The sequence below is a fragment of the Taurulus bubalis genome (genome assembly GCF_910589615.1).
Source record: "Taurulus bubalis genome assembly, chromosome: 1".
Lineage (NCBI taxonomy): Eukaryota > Metazoa > Chordata > Actinopteri > Perciformes > Cottidae > Taurulus > Taurulus bubalis.
In genome coordinates this window covers 13,035,556-13,052,443 of record NC_136589.1, presented here as the reverse complement: position 1 = coordinate 13,052,443, position 16,888 = coordinate 13,035,556, and the positions used below count along the sequence as shown (strand labels likewise).

At 41.6% G+C, this 16,888-nt stretch overlaps 1 protein-coding gene across 8 annotated transcripts in view; it reads left to right on the top strand.

Moving 5' to 3' along the window:
- trim9 (tripartite motif containing 9) overlaps positions 1 to 16,888 on the top strand; it is a gene marked incomplete at both ends in the record, with an annotated part of 32,745 nt that overhangs the window by 3,217 nt on the left and 12,640 nt on the right. For 7 of the 8 annotated variants that reach the window (XM_079229144.1, XM_079229143.1, XM_079229142.1 and 4 more), the window contains 2 exons: positions 9,252 to 9,347; positions 10,604 to 10,726. The exons of the other annotated variant lie outside the window; for it this stretch is intronic. In XM_079229144.1, coding sequence (XP_079085270.1) covers positions 9,252 to 9,347; positions 10,604 to 10,726 — 219 coding nt within the window. The remainder of the gene's footprint in view (positions 1 to 9,251; positions 9,348 to 10,603; positions 10,727 to 16,888) is intronic. 8 annotated transcript variants of the gene reach the window in all.

The following is a 16,888-nucleotide window of genomic DNA, read 5'->3' as shown; positions in this document are numbered from 1 at the left end:
CCCACCGAGGGATCCATCCCAGATGCTTTACAACCTTTCTCTCCACCCTCTACAGTACATTTGCATCTAAATGAACGGGGCTACAGATCATTAGTCTTAACTTCTCTGCTGGTCTCCCAGGCAATACAATACCACCATGTTTTATCTGTAACCCTCCCTTTTGGACTGCGTGACCGTGTCTAAACCGCAATGGTAATCAATTTCATGTCTCCAAAGTCAATTTCAGTCCCGAAAGACGAGCAGAAATCTAAGCACGCCATCGTGTGTATCGCCCCACACGTCTGCCTCTTCAGATTTGTGTCAGAGGGTTTTATGTGGTGACAGGATGTCTGTGTTAATCTCTGTAAATCACATTATAAAGAGGAAAGGGGCATCGTCAGAGCGTTAAACCGCGACATGGCGAGTGGTCCTCGGCTCTTCACGGATGTCACAAGAGGTCGTCCGGGACCCTGAACGCAATTTAGGTCAACCTCAGTCCCCTTTGGGGCGTTTAGAGGCAATTAAAGGTGATTTATCACAAAGAAGGTAATATACAAGATGCATGGGTGTGCAGAAAATAAGGAGCAGATTGCAGCAGAAAATTAGCAATTTGCCCTCTTGCCACGAACAGAGAGATAAATCAGAGGCTGCAGAGGAGATTTGATCTCCGACATCCCTGAAAAATATCCTTTTGAGAAGGAAAGGCTTGTAGAAGTCAGTAATTTCAAGAATCCACAAGTGATTCATGGAATGTTTCCCCTTCTCGTGTGCACATGTGCTGCCCCTTTAATGTCACCATGTGTTTGATCCTGACATGAACAGACGCCCTGCACACCTTGACGCCAAGTCAACACAGAAGGATACTCTCTGCCAAGAAGCCTAGAAAAGCCGGCTAACGAGGACAGACGAAGCAGAATACTAACAGACTTGTCTCAATCTTGAGGCCGATGTCGGTGTCAGCAGTTGATCCGTGTCTGGATGAGTGACCCGCAGCAAAGGAAAAGCCTTGATGAGTCAGACACTGGCGGCGGGATCCCCGTTCTCCTCTCCTGCTTTAACTCTGTCTGCTAATAGTAATGAGACTGGCTGTCAGTCTGGATCCATGCACCCGCTGTGCTGCTCCACACTCCAGCATGCAACTGCCCCGCACAGACGTGTACTGAACCTCATTGGTTCAATGTGCCATGCAGCTAATTGTCTAGATGCAAACTACAATATGTCTGCTTTACCAATATGGCAACGACTGGTCTTTTCTCACAGGAATTGGAAGACGAAACAGAGATATTTGGAGAAGCAGCACAGCTGCCATGTGCCGATACTGAGATTAGAAGTTTTTTGTGATTAATTACAGAATGAACAATATACGTTAAGTCGGTCGGTGGCGGCAACGTTGACTACATCTTTCATCATCTTTGCTAAAGTCAGACTTTCCCAAACTCCTTTGGCCTTGTGGCAGCATAGCCCAGATTCATGAAGCGAGCCCGGTCACATCTTTTCATGTTGCTTGAAGTGGTGCAACAAGTGGCGGCGCTCGCAAGCTAATCTGCCGACTCCTCTTCGCCATTGAGAGGTTATTCTGACTTCTTCTGACTCAGCATTGTCACTTGCCTCTCGGTTGTCTTTTCGTCCTTTTAGCGGTTTAAAAATCCCACTCATTCTGCTTTGATCACATCTGAGTGAGTCCCGAATCTGACTGCATTTAACTAACGTCACAAGTTCAATCTTATTTCTAAAATGTTTTACAAAAATGTTTGACATCGATGTAATGTGGTGTGTATATTAAAAACATATTATTTGTCTGTAATCAAATATAATTACATTATTTTGGTTTAAAGTTAAGGACTTGTTGGAGTGTAGTTGTTCGGCCTTTTAGAAAGGCTCTTGCGTACCACTGGTGGTACGTGAGCCACCGTTTGGGCACCACTGCTGCATTAGTGATTGTGTGCAGATGAAAGACGCGTTAGCTCGTTTGTTTATGGCAGCAGACTGTGATTCACTGATATAGGGATGAGACGGAGGACAGCGATCTGTAGAGAATGGAATTTCACAGTGGGGTCTCAAAGCCATTTAGGTTGCCTCTGCTCCATTACGGGCGCTGGTATTTACCCCTCGAGCTGCCATGTAAAGAGATTAGCTGTGTAAATGTTAATGAAAGAGGGAGATAAAGAAGAGGAAAATGAGAGCGACAGATTGACCCAGAATGCCCGAAGACAGGAAGTGACATAGAGACCGAGCTGGAAGCGGTGCTGAACCTCTCTTCTAGTTTGACGAGATTCTTTAGTTAACAGAATAGTTCATGTTTAGTCTGATTCATCTTGTCGTCCTGGGTCCACACAGAAAACTTAGGCACTGAAGGTATTTTTTATTTTGACATATTTTTATATAACTTTTCTGGGTGGGAACACAGACCAGCGGAATATTTCAACTTGCTCCAGGCGAGAAACTGGAGAGAGATAAATGCCTCAAAACTCCACTGTGCCAGTTTCCCTCTGTGGCCCGACTGGGAACCAAAGAAAGGACTTTTCTTATCAGATTTGTAGGGGGATTTTAAGACAGCATAATTCATTCTGCTCCGTCACATCTGGCTGCCCTATCACAGCCAGCCCTCATTAAATGAGGCTAAGAAATCAGGCTCAACCTGAAATCTGTGCAGCAGCAGATGATGAGGACGGGTTTCAGCCTGCGGCGACCTGGTTTTTATCGTCCTCATAATTACCCTCAGGATAATCTTCATCAGCGGCATCGTTTTGATTGAGATTGTAAGGATATGAATTTAGAAGAAGAACGGATGTCATTCTTCTCAGTCTGTTCTCAGCGTTGTGACTTTACAGAGCAGATAAATCTGATTTAAAGCCGAAATGATCAGATCTAAATATTGTTGGGTGAGGTCAAAATCCAGAATGCTAGAAAGAAAACTGACAGGTATAAAAAAAAAAAGAGCGCGTCAGGTGGAGAATTAAGTAGCCTGATGCACCATGGCAACAGAGAACTCCTGTTTCTGATTGGCTTACAGGAATCTTTTAAAAGTTCATTTTGGGACACCGCAATCATTGTTACTATCTAATCTGATATTCAGCTCCCCCTTTTATATTTGACTATTGTTTTCCACAGCAACAATATTGACAGTTACCTTCCAGTAAGATTTTAGTTATTTTGAGGCAACTTGTGAATCTTGAATAGGTGAGGTGAAGTCTGACTTTTTCCATCACTGACTACCTGACATAAGCAGCACATTTTGCTTCCTCTGCTATTAATATCCACATTAATTTAATCCATTACTGGAATTGCGTAACCCCTCGTTTTGAAATTGGTTCAGCCGCAGAACTTCAACACGCTGTTGACAGCTTCCTTACTCTCCTGTTACACCTGTTTTTGGGGCAACACAACTTACACCTTTTATTATTATTATTATTATTATTATTATTATTATTATTATTAACACATGAAAAAGAAAGAAGAGATTATCTTTTATTAATCCCCTCGTGGGAAATTATTCTCTGCATTTAACCCATCCTAAGTAATTAAGAAACAGTGTGCTGCCCTGTGAGACAGCAACTGGAGCAACTGGATGTTCAGTGTCTTGCTCAAGGACACTTAGACTTGCAAACTATGACTGACCCAGGAGGGGCCTTTAAAACACCTTCCTCTCCCTCTTCCTTCTCCACGGGCTTAACAGTATACAACCTCCATTTCACTCTTTCTCTTCTTTGATTGGTTCTATTTGACACACTGAGACAAGATCAACATGTTCAGGCGACTAAATAATCAGCAGGAGACGCCGCCATCGCCTGATGAATCCAGTGCTGACTAGAATAGACCACTTCTGCCCCATATCCTGCCATGCTGTCCCAGGTGTCCGTCACATAAGGACTCTGTTTCTGACGTGATGAAAACTGCCAACTTTTGAATGTCCTAGTTTCATTGCCTTTTCTTATGTGTGTGTGGATAGTTAACGACGTCTTCTGCATTATTGATGACGGCAGATATAAGCGATGAATAATGCACTAGCCACTTAGGTTCTACTTGTGGAAGATGGGTTTCATATGGGAACTTGTTGAACACAGAGGAGTATCACAATCTGGCCCAATCTTAACTCTTCCAGCGTGTTAGAGGATGTAAGAGCTTAATTTTTAACAGAAAGGTTCCCAAGATGGTAAATATCATTAAGTCGCCTGCTTAATATTTCAAACTGTATTCTCTGAGGGCTGCGGCAGTGCGTGTAAACAACCACAACCTTTCATGTTGGAGTCTCCGGTTATTGATAACTGTAGGGGAAACACAATCAGTCATCAAGCTGTGCAAAATAACATTAATATTTGATTTCTTTGATCGTAGGGTTTCAGTGTAAGTTGTGTGTTTGATGTCTTCTGTCACCAGAAGTTAACCTCGGCCTCTGTTGACGCTTGTTTACAGTGTGTAACCAAAAGACTGTGTATTAGGCTACACACAGGATTAAATGAGGCTAAAAAGACTGTTGACTGAACCACCAGAGCTCTGAGAAAAGAGCAGGGCATTTAAAACATTTCCCTGAGAGGTAATGCAGCTTTTTGAAAGTAGGTTATGGGAACTCAAAATCTGTCTTTACCATGGACACATTTTATATATATATATATATATATATATATATATATATATATATATATATATATATATATATATATATATATATATATATATAATATACATATATGTATATATATGTATACATATATATACATATATATATATGCATATATATATGTGTACATATACATATATATATGTATATATATATATACATATATATATGTGTATATATATATATATATATATATATATATATATATATATACACATATATATATATGTGTGTGTTTTTTAATTAACTTGAGGAGTAATGTTTTTCTTCCGCTGTGACTTTAAGAGCTTAGCAGTGACATTACACCTACGTCCCTTTTTCCTTGCACTTCCTAGTGGGGGCTTTAATCCAATTTGGCTCTGATGCCTCCGCGCATTCCCGTGACACATTGGCGATTTTGAGCGGCCGCAAAGAGAAAATGAAACACGCCAAATGGCCCTGGAGCCGCTTGTGAATTATTCATGTCATGCACATGTTCCCACTCGGCTTAATTACTGAGATGATTAGTGCTCCCAAATAGCAGGGACATCCTAAACCCCCCACCACCTCAACAAATCCTCCATAGCTCTTTGCAAACATTCCAGCGTCCTCCTCTCTACACTGATGTTACATGATGCTTTTATATTTTTCGACTGCCCCTGAACAAGCTTGGATGTGCTTTGCATTGATGTCAGCGTTGTTGAGCACAAACTCTTATTAGCTCCGTAATAGTTCTCGTCAATCACTCTAGAAATGATGGAAATCTCTTGTTGGCCACAATTGACCGTTCGCCAAGAGTTTGGAGGGTGATGTCTTTTTTGTTTGCCTTTCCAATAGAAGAAACATATACGCAGAAGTGTCAGAGATTAATTAAACAACGTGCTAATCTGCTCTAGCGTAAACCGTGAACGTTAGCATGCCCGGCTAACTAGCTTACTACCGAAAGCAGTACCAAGCAAAGCATGATGATACATCAGGGTAAAGAGTTTGGAGGGGGAAGTGTCTTTTGTTTTTTTAGTCTAACCATTTCCAAAAACACAAGAGAAACATTTTAATGAGTGGGTTAGCAGTGTGTATTGCTAACAAAAACTGCAATCGTTAGCATGTCCAGATAATTAGCTTACTACCTGTAACAGTACTACGAGCAATAAAAAATTGGGACAGCCTTTTTGCAGCTACTGTGACACATTTGTATAGTATAAGAATCAAACACGTAAAACATACAACTACAAACAAGCAAACAAAAATACTGAGATGTGAGTTCAGTATAAATGCAACAATAGTATAATAAGAGATGCATAAGAATATTCCTTGAATGTACAGTATTAATGGAAGAGTAGGAAGAAGCTTGATTTTGTTAAAAAATTACTATGAATTGGTGTCCCATAGTGCTCTTCCTCCCTTGTCGCTAAAGTCTGGCTATCCATATGCCGACCTGCCGGCCATGGCACTGTTGTCTCCACCAGGCAGGATATAGCCGGAAGCTGTGCAGAAATAAAACGGCCTTGATTTTCATGGCACGGTTTTGACCTGGTTTTGAGGACTGAGCTCTGCAGGACAGACTCTGCGGAAAAACGCCTCCAGACAATCAAGTGCTTTTCATTTCATCTGCTCTGTCACCGAACGCACGCTGACTGTTAACTGGGCGAGGCGAAGGCCGCAGCTCCCTCAACGTCCATCGCTCTATCACAGAGAGGGAAATGAGAGAGCTGAACGAGCAAATTAACTCCAATTCAGGACACGCTGAAAGGGCAGGTGTGAGTGACTCCTCGGCTGATGTGTAATGAAGACGCCGGAGTCTGAGGGAACGTTTTGGATGACTTGAGTTTGATCGACAGGATCTTAAAAAGATGAAGTGAAATGGAGAAGTAGTCTCATCTCAGAAGATTTGCAGACGAGGCTGTGAATTGTGTGCTTTTAAAATGTCTTCCGTTCACATGTTTATCCTCTGAGGTAAAATAGAAATAACTTCAAAGAATAGTGTGTCCTTTTGGCAAATTCAGTCATTTGCTTTCTTAGCGAGAGTTAAATGAGAAGATCGATTAAATATGAAGCCAGCTGCTAGTTAGCATAGCTTAGCATAAAGACTGGAAACAGGGGGAAAATGTTAGCCTGGCTCATTATGTCTCAGTTTATGTTTATTATGGCTCTTGGTTTAAAAAAGTCACTGCGCCCGACTGCAACTTGTCGTCCACACTTGTTTTACTCAAAATGAACAAATGAGATATGACATGTTAATAAGTGAGCTTTTAAGATGCTGGGAGGTGGATTTTATATTTAGACAGAATTAGGCTAAACTAAGGCTGCTGGCAGTGGCTTCATATTTAACAGACTGACATGAGAGTGGAGACTTTCTTTTCTTAGTCGCCACAAAATGAATTTAAACCTTTCCAAGAAAGAAAGAGCTAACCCCAATCAAAGTTGAATATTCAAGCATCAGATTCTCACTACATTTGGATTCAGATCAGTTCTTTTACTGCTGAAATAATTTGATTGATATACAAATATTTTGGTGATATAGTTTGTTGCATACTGTTCACGAATGAGCTTCAATACTCAAACTTTGGGAATCAATAAATTGTGTTAAGCCATTCAGCGAGCATGGTCGTGTTTTAGTTTGTTGTAAAGTGAATAACTTTTAATTCAAAGATGTCCCCGTGGGCTCCGGGAACTTGTGACATTTTTCCTTATTATTTTACATTAAAATTATTTCATAATGAAGACCTCATTAGCTTTAAAACCCTCTAACGTCTGTACATACTGCAGGTTTTTGAGACGTCCTTCTGACAAACAAACTAACTCGGGATAAAATGTACAGTTCATATCTTTTCATTCATGCAGGTCTCTCGAGATTTTGAAAAAAGAGTCCCAAGTTAACAAAGAGGAAGTTTTCTTACAGAAAAGTTTCCATTTCAGTCTTTGCTCAGCTGTTACGGGCTCAGACTGTCCCTTGGTGCGGTAGACTCATGTTAGCGGCAGCTGTCATGGTTTCCCAAACTCTGAGGTCAAAGGTTAGCTGTCGGCCCCCGCAGATAGATTCCTATTTGATCGGCTTACGTCAGAGCTGGAGCTGCGTTGACACAGAGCTGTGTTCACAGTGTTTTTCACTGTATCAGCTAGTTCCAGGTTTTATTGCTCTCTTTTGTGGAAGTGTTTTTTTTCCTTCTTCTCTTCGCCCGGTACCCTCTTTTCCTCCCAGGAGACAATACCCTCCCCAAGTTGACGGTTGTTCGCTGAACCATACGAGGTTCCCACAGGGTCAGGCCGCGTCCTCTCGCTCCGTCACCTCTTTGTTCACACAACCTCGCTTCACATACATGAACAGCCTCTCTCTTTCCCCCGCTATCCAAACAGGATTATTTGTGTGTCATCGCACACATCCTCAGCGATGGCATTTCCCGTCACATGTACAGAGCTCTGCTCCAAATGACCAGAGACTGTAATCCAATAATACAACCATGCAAAAGTCAAGTGCTTTATTGTACATAAATCATCTGAGTTTTAGTTGGAAATGTCATTTTGTGTGTGAGAATAAAGCTGACAGTTCATTTTGTCTCAGGGGGGGAACTTTGACTCTTGTTCTCAGCAGCGATGAAAAGCAGCTTTGTTTGTGAATTTGAGTTCATCCAAAACTTAAAAACTGACTTATTCAGAGTGAGGAGATATTCAGAGCGTGATGGCTGTATATATGTTGTTTAAACGCCTTACATTTTTAACTCAGCAGGCCACACTGGACTGGGAATCTGAATCTAAAATAACTTAAGCTGCTTGCAATGTCATGCTGTGCTGCCTCCATGTGTCTTTCCTGTCAATCTTAAAAGGTCCCATTTAATACATGTTTCTTTCACACGCATAAGACAAGACGTGGGCTTTATTCAGGAGGACTTAAATTGAGAATTGCACAGTAAAAACTACAAAAACCTCCATCCCCACTTACAAAGGGGGAGAAAGATGCCAATAAAGCAGTTACTGTGGCCGCAATGATTATTATCACAAGCGATTCATTTGCAGATTATTATCTGATGTTATTACTAATTGTTTGGTCTATAAATTGTGTATTCATAAACTGTCCAAATCCCAGTGTTCTTTAGTTTGCTGCAAATCATCACAATTCAAAAGCTAGAATGAGAGAATATTTGACATGTTCAGACTTTAACAGTGAAAATTGTAAAAATAGTAGTTTTACCTCAAGGTTTTATCTGATTGGAGGGTTTGGCTTAATTGCCCCAAACATAACATTACTTCTTATTTGATTAAATGCCAGTTGAGTTAACAAACACATTTTACATTCAAATTTATTTTCTGAAAAGGGATGGATTGCTTTTTGTTTTGCAATAAATAGTAGAACAATAAACTCATGTTTTTATATAATGGAAAAGCTCTTATTCTAATTATTTAGTTAATTGAATAAGCCGCTTCATGTTGGCAATATTCCTGTTGCAGTATGTCACACAGCTTTACTAACACAGTTTGAACCCTGCAGAAAGAAACGCCCATGCATGAGTAAATCTCGTCCTACTGATGATTTGTTTTCCATGTTTGTTTCTGAGGATTCAGCACCTATTTATATATAGAGTGTTGAATATTCTTATTGAAATGCAGTACAAACCCATGTACCTCCATTGCTGCTGCTGCTGCTTCTGCATCTCTAACGTGCTCACTCTGCTCTCCACAGGGTCAACTGTCTCAAGCTCTCACCGGCCTGTCGGACCGAGCCACCGAGGCCAAAGAGTTCCTGGTCCAGCTGAGAAACATGGTGCAGCACATCCAGGTACTGAAATACACACACTTTGCACACTGCATCCTCATCCTGGACCCCGTAGCCATGTTATCCGTCTCTCACGTCACTGCAGCAATCAACAGAAACAAAAAGGCTTATCGTATTATTTCACTGCCTGGGGTTTGGCCATTGTCCAGCTACAGTGCTGTATATGACAGGTGCAACATGCCACAGAGTCCTTTCTCTTTTATGTACATTTACAACACATCAACCCTTAAATTATAGTTAAGTTTACTTAATTATAGCTTTTTGACTTTTAACTTTATCTATTTATGTGGACATCACAGTGACATTCGAATTTATAACATACGTCGATGCATAAAAAAACAGATGCGCACTGTGTTGAGTGTATAGCGAAACACTAATTTCCAACACCTGTCCATAGGAGGCTATTTTTTTGCGATGAAATAGAAGAAAAAGAGAATACAGATACATACATAGATACATACACAAAGTAAAAGTATGTGTGTGAACAATGTTGTTTTTCTCTTAACCATAAATGATAAACTGATTTATGATCAGTTCTAAAGTTGTTTTAAATATATTTATGGTGAAAATGATTTCACATGTGGACACAGACTGTCAGGAAGTAAAGAACACTAAAAGAAAGATCGCTATATTCAATGTTATTCAAAGTTATTTTGAACGTGTGAGCGAGGATATTGATTTGAGTGGACATTCAGCGGTATCACATGTATTAGTGCTTAGTGTAAGCACAATATATTGACCGAGAATAGATTAACATGCTGGACAACCTTCTGCTGTGTGTGGAGACAAAGCTGCATTTGGTCAGCTTTAGAGGCCGATTAGAGGAGGAAGGTGGGATTAAAAGCCCTCGCTGATTATCGACACACAGTCAGACGGGGCTCCAGGGAAACCCATCATGGGGAGATGCGGGATAGGAAAGGAGGACGAGGAGGAGGTGGAGGGGAAATTTGGGATGTGTGAAAACAAACTCTACAAGGCATACTTGTACTCAGTCATCTTGTGATGCTGACGCTTCATGATGAGTTTATCCGCCCACCTCGTTCGATGACGAGCTACTGGAGAAGACGTGTGAATGAAGACGCATCAACTGTAAATCTTATGATCGCTATATATTTCAGTGTGCTGCTATTACATTGGATTACCTCAGGGGTTTTGTATATCGTATATTTTGATTTGAAAGTTCCTATAAATATATTCTATATATACATTTTGTCTTTTAGATGCGTTATTCTTTTCAGCCTTTGCCTGTTGTCTTGCAGGAGAACGGAGTGGAGTTCGAGGCCTGTTTGGTGGCGCAGTGCGACGCCCTCATCGACGCCCTGAACCGACGCAAGGCCCAGCTGCTGTCTCGAGTAAACAAAGAGCACGAACACAAATTGAAGGTGAGTGAGCATGACCAGGCAAAGTCACATGCACTTCATCTCAAAATGTCAGAGATGTCTGGGGGGTGGGGTGTTCATCTAGAATCTAACCAAGAAGGCCAAAAAATAGCATGTGAATATGGCTGTTTTTGCATTAAACATTTGTGAACTGCATCTGGGTTTTCAGATTGGATAAACAGTCTGCAACAACAACTTAGGCCTGACAAAAAGAAATGCAACAATATTTGGAATGAATGAGGTATTTCAGACAACTGATGGCTTCTTGATTGGTAAGAACATCCCATCACTACCGGCCCTGCTGAACTGAACCGAATGCATTTGCTGCCTGTGAGGACAGAAATACATCTAAATATTAATGGTATCTTTTAAAAGTGTTTCTGCAACTGTCCCATTTTGAAGATTTTCTCAATGCATGTTTAAGATTCAAATGCAATTTCTTTTAATTTGATTTAGCACAAGAAGTGAAACTCGATTCCACTGATTTTAGAGACATAAAGCGCCACATTTTGTCTTCACACTGTGTGCAAGACATTGAATGGGGGTAGATGGAGTCAACAGGATAGAAGGAGGAGGAACAGGAGGAGGAGGGAGAGATACATTTGTGCTGTACAGCATCCAATTTCACACTTGGACACTCTGTAGAATCAAGGTTTCACACATGTAGGCGGTTTGAGAAACAGCCTGGGCATGGCTTCATGTGAGCACGCTCACACACACATTTTGCTTTCTTTTGTCCATGTTAAGATGTGAGGCATTTCATGGAAGTGCCTCATAAATCACTGACAAGCTGACAAACTCCTTTTGAGATGTTTTCTAACTGAATTCATCTTTACATTTTCTCCTCAAATATTTACAAACTGGGCGCAACGTTAAAGCAACAATTACATATTTGGGTAAATGTGCTCATTTGCTTTCTTGAGAAAACAAATATCTCGGTTATATTCCTTTGGTAAGATCACAACATGTTGTTTTAACACTTCGTATTTGGCACAAATGAAACATATAAAGTGTTAATTAGTGAGCTTTGGACATGGATACAGCTGCTTCCAGTCTCCATAATAAGCTAACTAAGCTAACCATTCTCAAAACAAGAGAGTAGTCAATCGTCTCATCTAACTCTCGGAAAGAAAGCAAATCGATATTTTTCCCAAAATGATCTCTGGCAAAGGACCACCAGACGTCGCCTGCAGTGTCACAATTGTCAAAATTACAGCAGCTATTACAGCAGCTTTTTTTCTGCTCGCAGATGTAACACACTGCGACATGTCTCTAAACTGCCACCGCTGCTGCTTTTATTGCCCGTTGGTGGCGCTAGTCGGACTGGAACTGCAGGTTCACAAACGGCAGACGTGCAGCGCCTACTCGTGGGCGCCATTTTGCGTGCTCAAAATGTAAACCGTGTTTCGTTAATGATTGATCGGCTGTGAGGTGATGGATGGATGTTGAACGTGGGGCATCGGACAAGGAGGAATGTTAATGTATCTCAGCGCAGATCCGATCGCCTCCATGTGTCGTTCGCCGAATCTTAATGCCAAAATGGCACATTTCTTCGATGCAGATCCGATATTCTTTTTTCTTCTTCTGCGCTGCTCACTCACCCGGGGACACGGCTTCCATCACAGGAGTTTCCCACAGAGTCAGTGATGCAAGAAACTCTCACTTTCACATGCGCTGTCCTCCTGAGGTAGATATCAGCCGCAGTAAATCTGGGGGAGATCGGCAGCGGCATCGCTTGTTGCTCTACCTCCAGTCATTAGACATGGCCGGACAACGCGATGCCTTCTGCTTCATTAGCATGGGGCTCAGTTGCAAAAGCCGTCCTGCAGTCGTAATTGAATGAGACACATTTCTGTCCCGCTGCACTCCGGACGTTAATGTAGCCCTTTCTGTATTTTCTAGATGTAGCATCTCAGATACGATGTATTTACATATGAAAAGCCGATTGTTGTATAAAACAAAATGCCAGCTATGCATCTTATACGTGTACAATTAAGACACTAATGAAGGGCCCTGATGAATCCTGCTGATTCAGTCACACAAAGCTATTTCTATGTGAGGAAACCATCAATTAATAACAATTTAAACTGCTGCAGTTGAATCGGCATCTCCTTCCCGCTGCTCTCCTCCGGTCCTGCACGCTGACGCCATGTCCCGGTCGCCATGGGGACCGGGACATTGCGAGCTTGTTGTTTGAAGCCGTGGCTGTGAGAGAAGTGGTCCTTAATAACGTGAGTCAGCTTCTGTTGTTGTCCTGCACATCAGGAGGACTGACCCGTGTGTGTATGTGTGTGTGTGTGTGTGTGTGTGTGTGTGTGTGTGTGTGTGTGTGTGTGTGTGTGTGTGTGTGTGTTTGTGTGTGTGCGTGTGTGTTCAGAAAGCAGAGGAAGAAGGTGCTTTCATGGATGTTTGTCACACTGAGCGGTTACAAAAGCTCCTTCACTCCAACATCTGTACAGCGGTGCGTTGCAATTTATAGCTAAGGCAAACCACCAAAACAACTTTTCTGGGGACTTACTATATGTTCAGAGGACATGACCCCCCCTGACCTCATTTACTATTTGTAGCCCTGTTCATAGCTATGTTATATAGTTTCATACAGATTTTCTTCCTTTCAGGCAGCCATTTTTCTCACTTTATATCAGTAAGATATAGAAATTAATTTACAAAGACATAAAGCCTGTTTCATGAATAATCCAGCACAGTGAACTCTTTACAGGCTTCTTTATTTTGTTGTAAGAACAGCGACATTCAGGAGCAGCTTTGAAATCACGAACTGTCCCTTAAATCAAGCACATTATAAAAATACTGAGTGAACATGAATGACCTTTGACATCATGAAGTTGCCGTTCTGTTGCTTTTCACAAGCACTTGAATGCACCGTCATTAAGAGTCTTTCAAGGAATAGTTTGACGTTTTGGGTAATACACTAACTTATTAGCTTTCTTAGATGAGGAAACTTATTCGTGGGACCAGAGGGAAACCACTAGCTTCTAAGATTCCCTGCTTTAAATGTTATCTTATTAGTTTATTCTATAAAAACGTAAATATAAAAACAACAAGTTGTGTTTTTTGCGAGTGGTAATGTGCCAGATTATTCCTTCCTCTTGGTTTTCATGTCGATTACTCAAACAAACATGGTGATTAGAGGGGTTAGGAGGCAGATTGTGTTGCCTTTGGACGGAGCCCGGCTAGCTGTTTCCAGTCTTTATGCTAAGCTAACCAGCAGTGCAGTGTTTTATTGTGGAGAATGTATTCAGTATGATCAAACCGAGCCTTTGCTGTCAGTCCCTCTCACTGCATTTCTTCTGAGAGTCAGCAGTGAACTCATGAGGAATTCTTCTGAGGGCTTATTAGAGAAACACAAAGTGTATCAGAAACTCGGCATCTTCTGCGTTCGCCACCGGATGCTTTGTCCTCTCGACACCTCTCTTTTGCAGTACAGCTGCATTCAGGCTATTTTTATTTCCACTGTATGGTTTGCTGACCTCCCTGTCGACTCCTCATCATCTGACTAAGTGTGTTGCTCCAGGGAATCCCTGCTCCCCGGATTCCTCCTCTTTCAAGCGCTGAAACATGGAGAACGGTTTGGATGAGCTGATATATATAAAAAAAGACACTAAAGGCAAATATCGAATGATTAATTCTCACAGTTTTAATGGCTGCAGTGGGATCTTCAGCAGAGAGGATGAGCATGAAATATTAAGAATGCTGCTCAGGATGTGTATTATTAATCAGTATTTGTGCTTTTTACTTTTTTGTTGATCCATGGAAAACTTTTTAAGGCTGCACCTACATCATTGATTAATAATTAATAATTTGGTCTTAATAATGATAAACAGTGTCCATCCCAGTTTTACTAAGACTTCAACGTCTTCATCGTCTTATTTTTTGTCTATGCTATAACTCTGCAAAACAGATAAAAGCAGAAAATATTGGCGATTTCCATGTAATTTGTACTCGATAATGACTATAGAATAGTTGTTGATTATTTTCCAGTCTATTGACATTGATTATTGGTTTGAGCTCTAATTATTTTCGCCATTTGTTATTGAGCTAAAATGCAAAACATTCTTTAGTTTAAGCTTCTACAATGTGAGAATTTGTCGCTTGTCTTCATTTTATATTATTGTAAATTTCATATATTTGGGCTTTGAGTGTTGGTCAGACTATATAACCATTTAATGACATTTCATACACGAAACAATCAAACAATTCATTGAACTTATAATCGACAGTGATGGAAAGGAAAATAGCCGCTACACATCTGACATTTCCGAGGTGACGCTCATTTTCTGAGGATCCGTCTGAGACACATTCGTGACATGCAGGAAGCGCCTCGATCCTTGCTGACAGCTGAGCGTCTGTGGAAGTGGCCCATGTCACTTTCTCTGACCGTCACTGCAGCGTGTAACATACAGGAAGCGAAGCAGGAAGTGATTTGAATCCCTTTGCTCTTCTTCCTTTCATCTTGTAACGGTTTGATTTCATGTTTCCCATCACAATCCCTCTTGTCTCTCTTTTGTCTCTTACTGTACCCTCTCTCCTCAACCTCCTTTAGTCCTCTCCTATTGTGCCTCCATCCATTTCCCTTCTCATCTTTCTCCTCACTTTCCTCTCCTTCTGTCACCACACGTCAGTTGCATTACATCAAATCTTCCTCCGGCCCATAATGTCAAAGTCTCATATATTTTACGCCGGGTCCTGGCTGACATACCAGCCTGTGCTGCTGCTGTAAAGGGGCAGGTGAGGTGACTGCAGCCTCAGTATCTTACGAGGCCAAATGTGCCGCAGTGGCCTAATGATTGAGTCAGAAATAGATAGAAGGAGTTAATGTATTTCCCAAAGAGGCTGCAGGGCCTGCTGACAATATGTGCAGCTGATGAGATATTGGTTAATATTGGCCCCTTTTTGATATACCCTGCCACATTTGGTTGTTGTCAGTGCCGGTGCACGAATTGGCTTAACTCTTTTAAATTTTTATGACCAGCAACTTTACTGTTTTGGTTCAGTCTCATTGTGGTTTGTGCCCTAGTAGGCAACCGTTTTCAGCGGAAAAATCTCTAAAAGCCTTCTGTACACTACCTGCTCAGCATCAAGAGGCTTAGACTGACACAGTTAAAGACCAGCTGGTGAACATAGTGGAGCATTTAGCAGCTAAAGAGTCAGATATGTGCCTACTATATATTGCTCTGTTTTGCTCATAAGTTTGCCATATGAACTTAAATGTTGATATTAGGTTAATCTTGCTTCCACTGCCCCCAAGTGGCCCAAAAATGTACTGTTACTGTAGGTTTTAAATAGAAAATTGTTATGTTTTAGCAGCTCCTTTTATAACAAGAGTAGTAACATGTTTTAATAAATACAAATACACTTCTTACCTACTTGAAACCTGCTGTTGCAAACATGAATAATATCTGTAAAGTAAAGCTTCTTTTCAGCACTCCTTTGCCTTCTTGTTGTTTGGGATCGTTTTAGTATCGCCATCAAGCTGCTGTGACTCTATGTGACGACGTGTTTAATCGCCATTCCATGACCGCCACATATGTCATCAGAGGACGGAGTTTGTTTCCGCCTCTTAGCTCCGTTCATCTCTGCTTCTGCAGAAACTGTGGCCCACTTGTCCTGCACTCACGCCCCTTTTAATTCATTACTTCCACATCTCTTCTCTCTCGGGATGATCCGTTTCCTCCCGCCTCACGCTGCTGCTGTCCCTTCGCTTTGTGTGTGATTCAGGTGAATGGATCTTCCTCACACTGATTATCCGCTGATCAGCCGGCAGAGCGGGCGTTGCCACTTAACATCTTATTTCAAAGCTGAAAAACAACAGATTTCAGGAGAAGATGACTGGAATGCGGAGAGAAGCTGCTCAATAGGCAGCAGAGTGTCGAAAAAAAGGAAGGAGCAGGGGAAAGGGACAAGATTTGATCAAAGTTGTCTGCAAAATCACTCCACGCGCATTGTCCTTGTGATTCCAGCTGCGTGTGGAGGAGTGACAGCGAGTGTGATTGTTAAACAGGCAGCGGCAGCAGGGCGAAACTCTTCCTGGAGCCCTGCCAGGCCACTGCAGGGGTGTGGATGCTCCAGGCTCGACACAGCAGGGAGGGTTCTGCCCCCAGCCGGAGAAATATAAACCCAATCATCAGAGCTGAGATGAGACTTCCT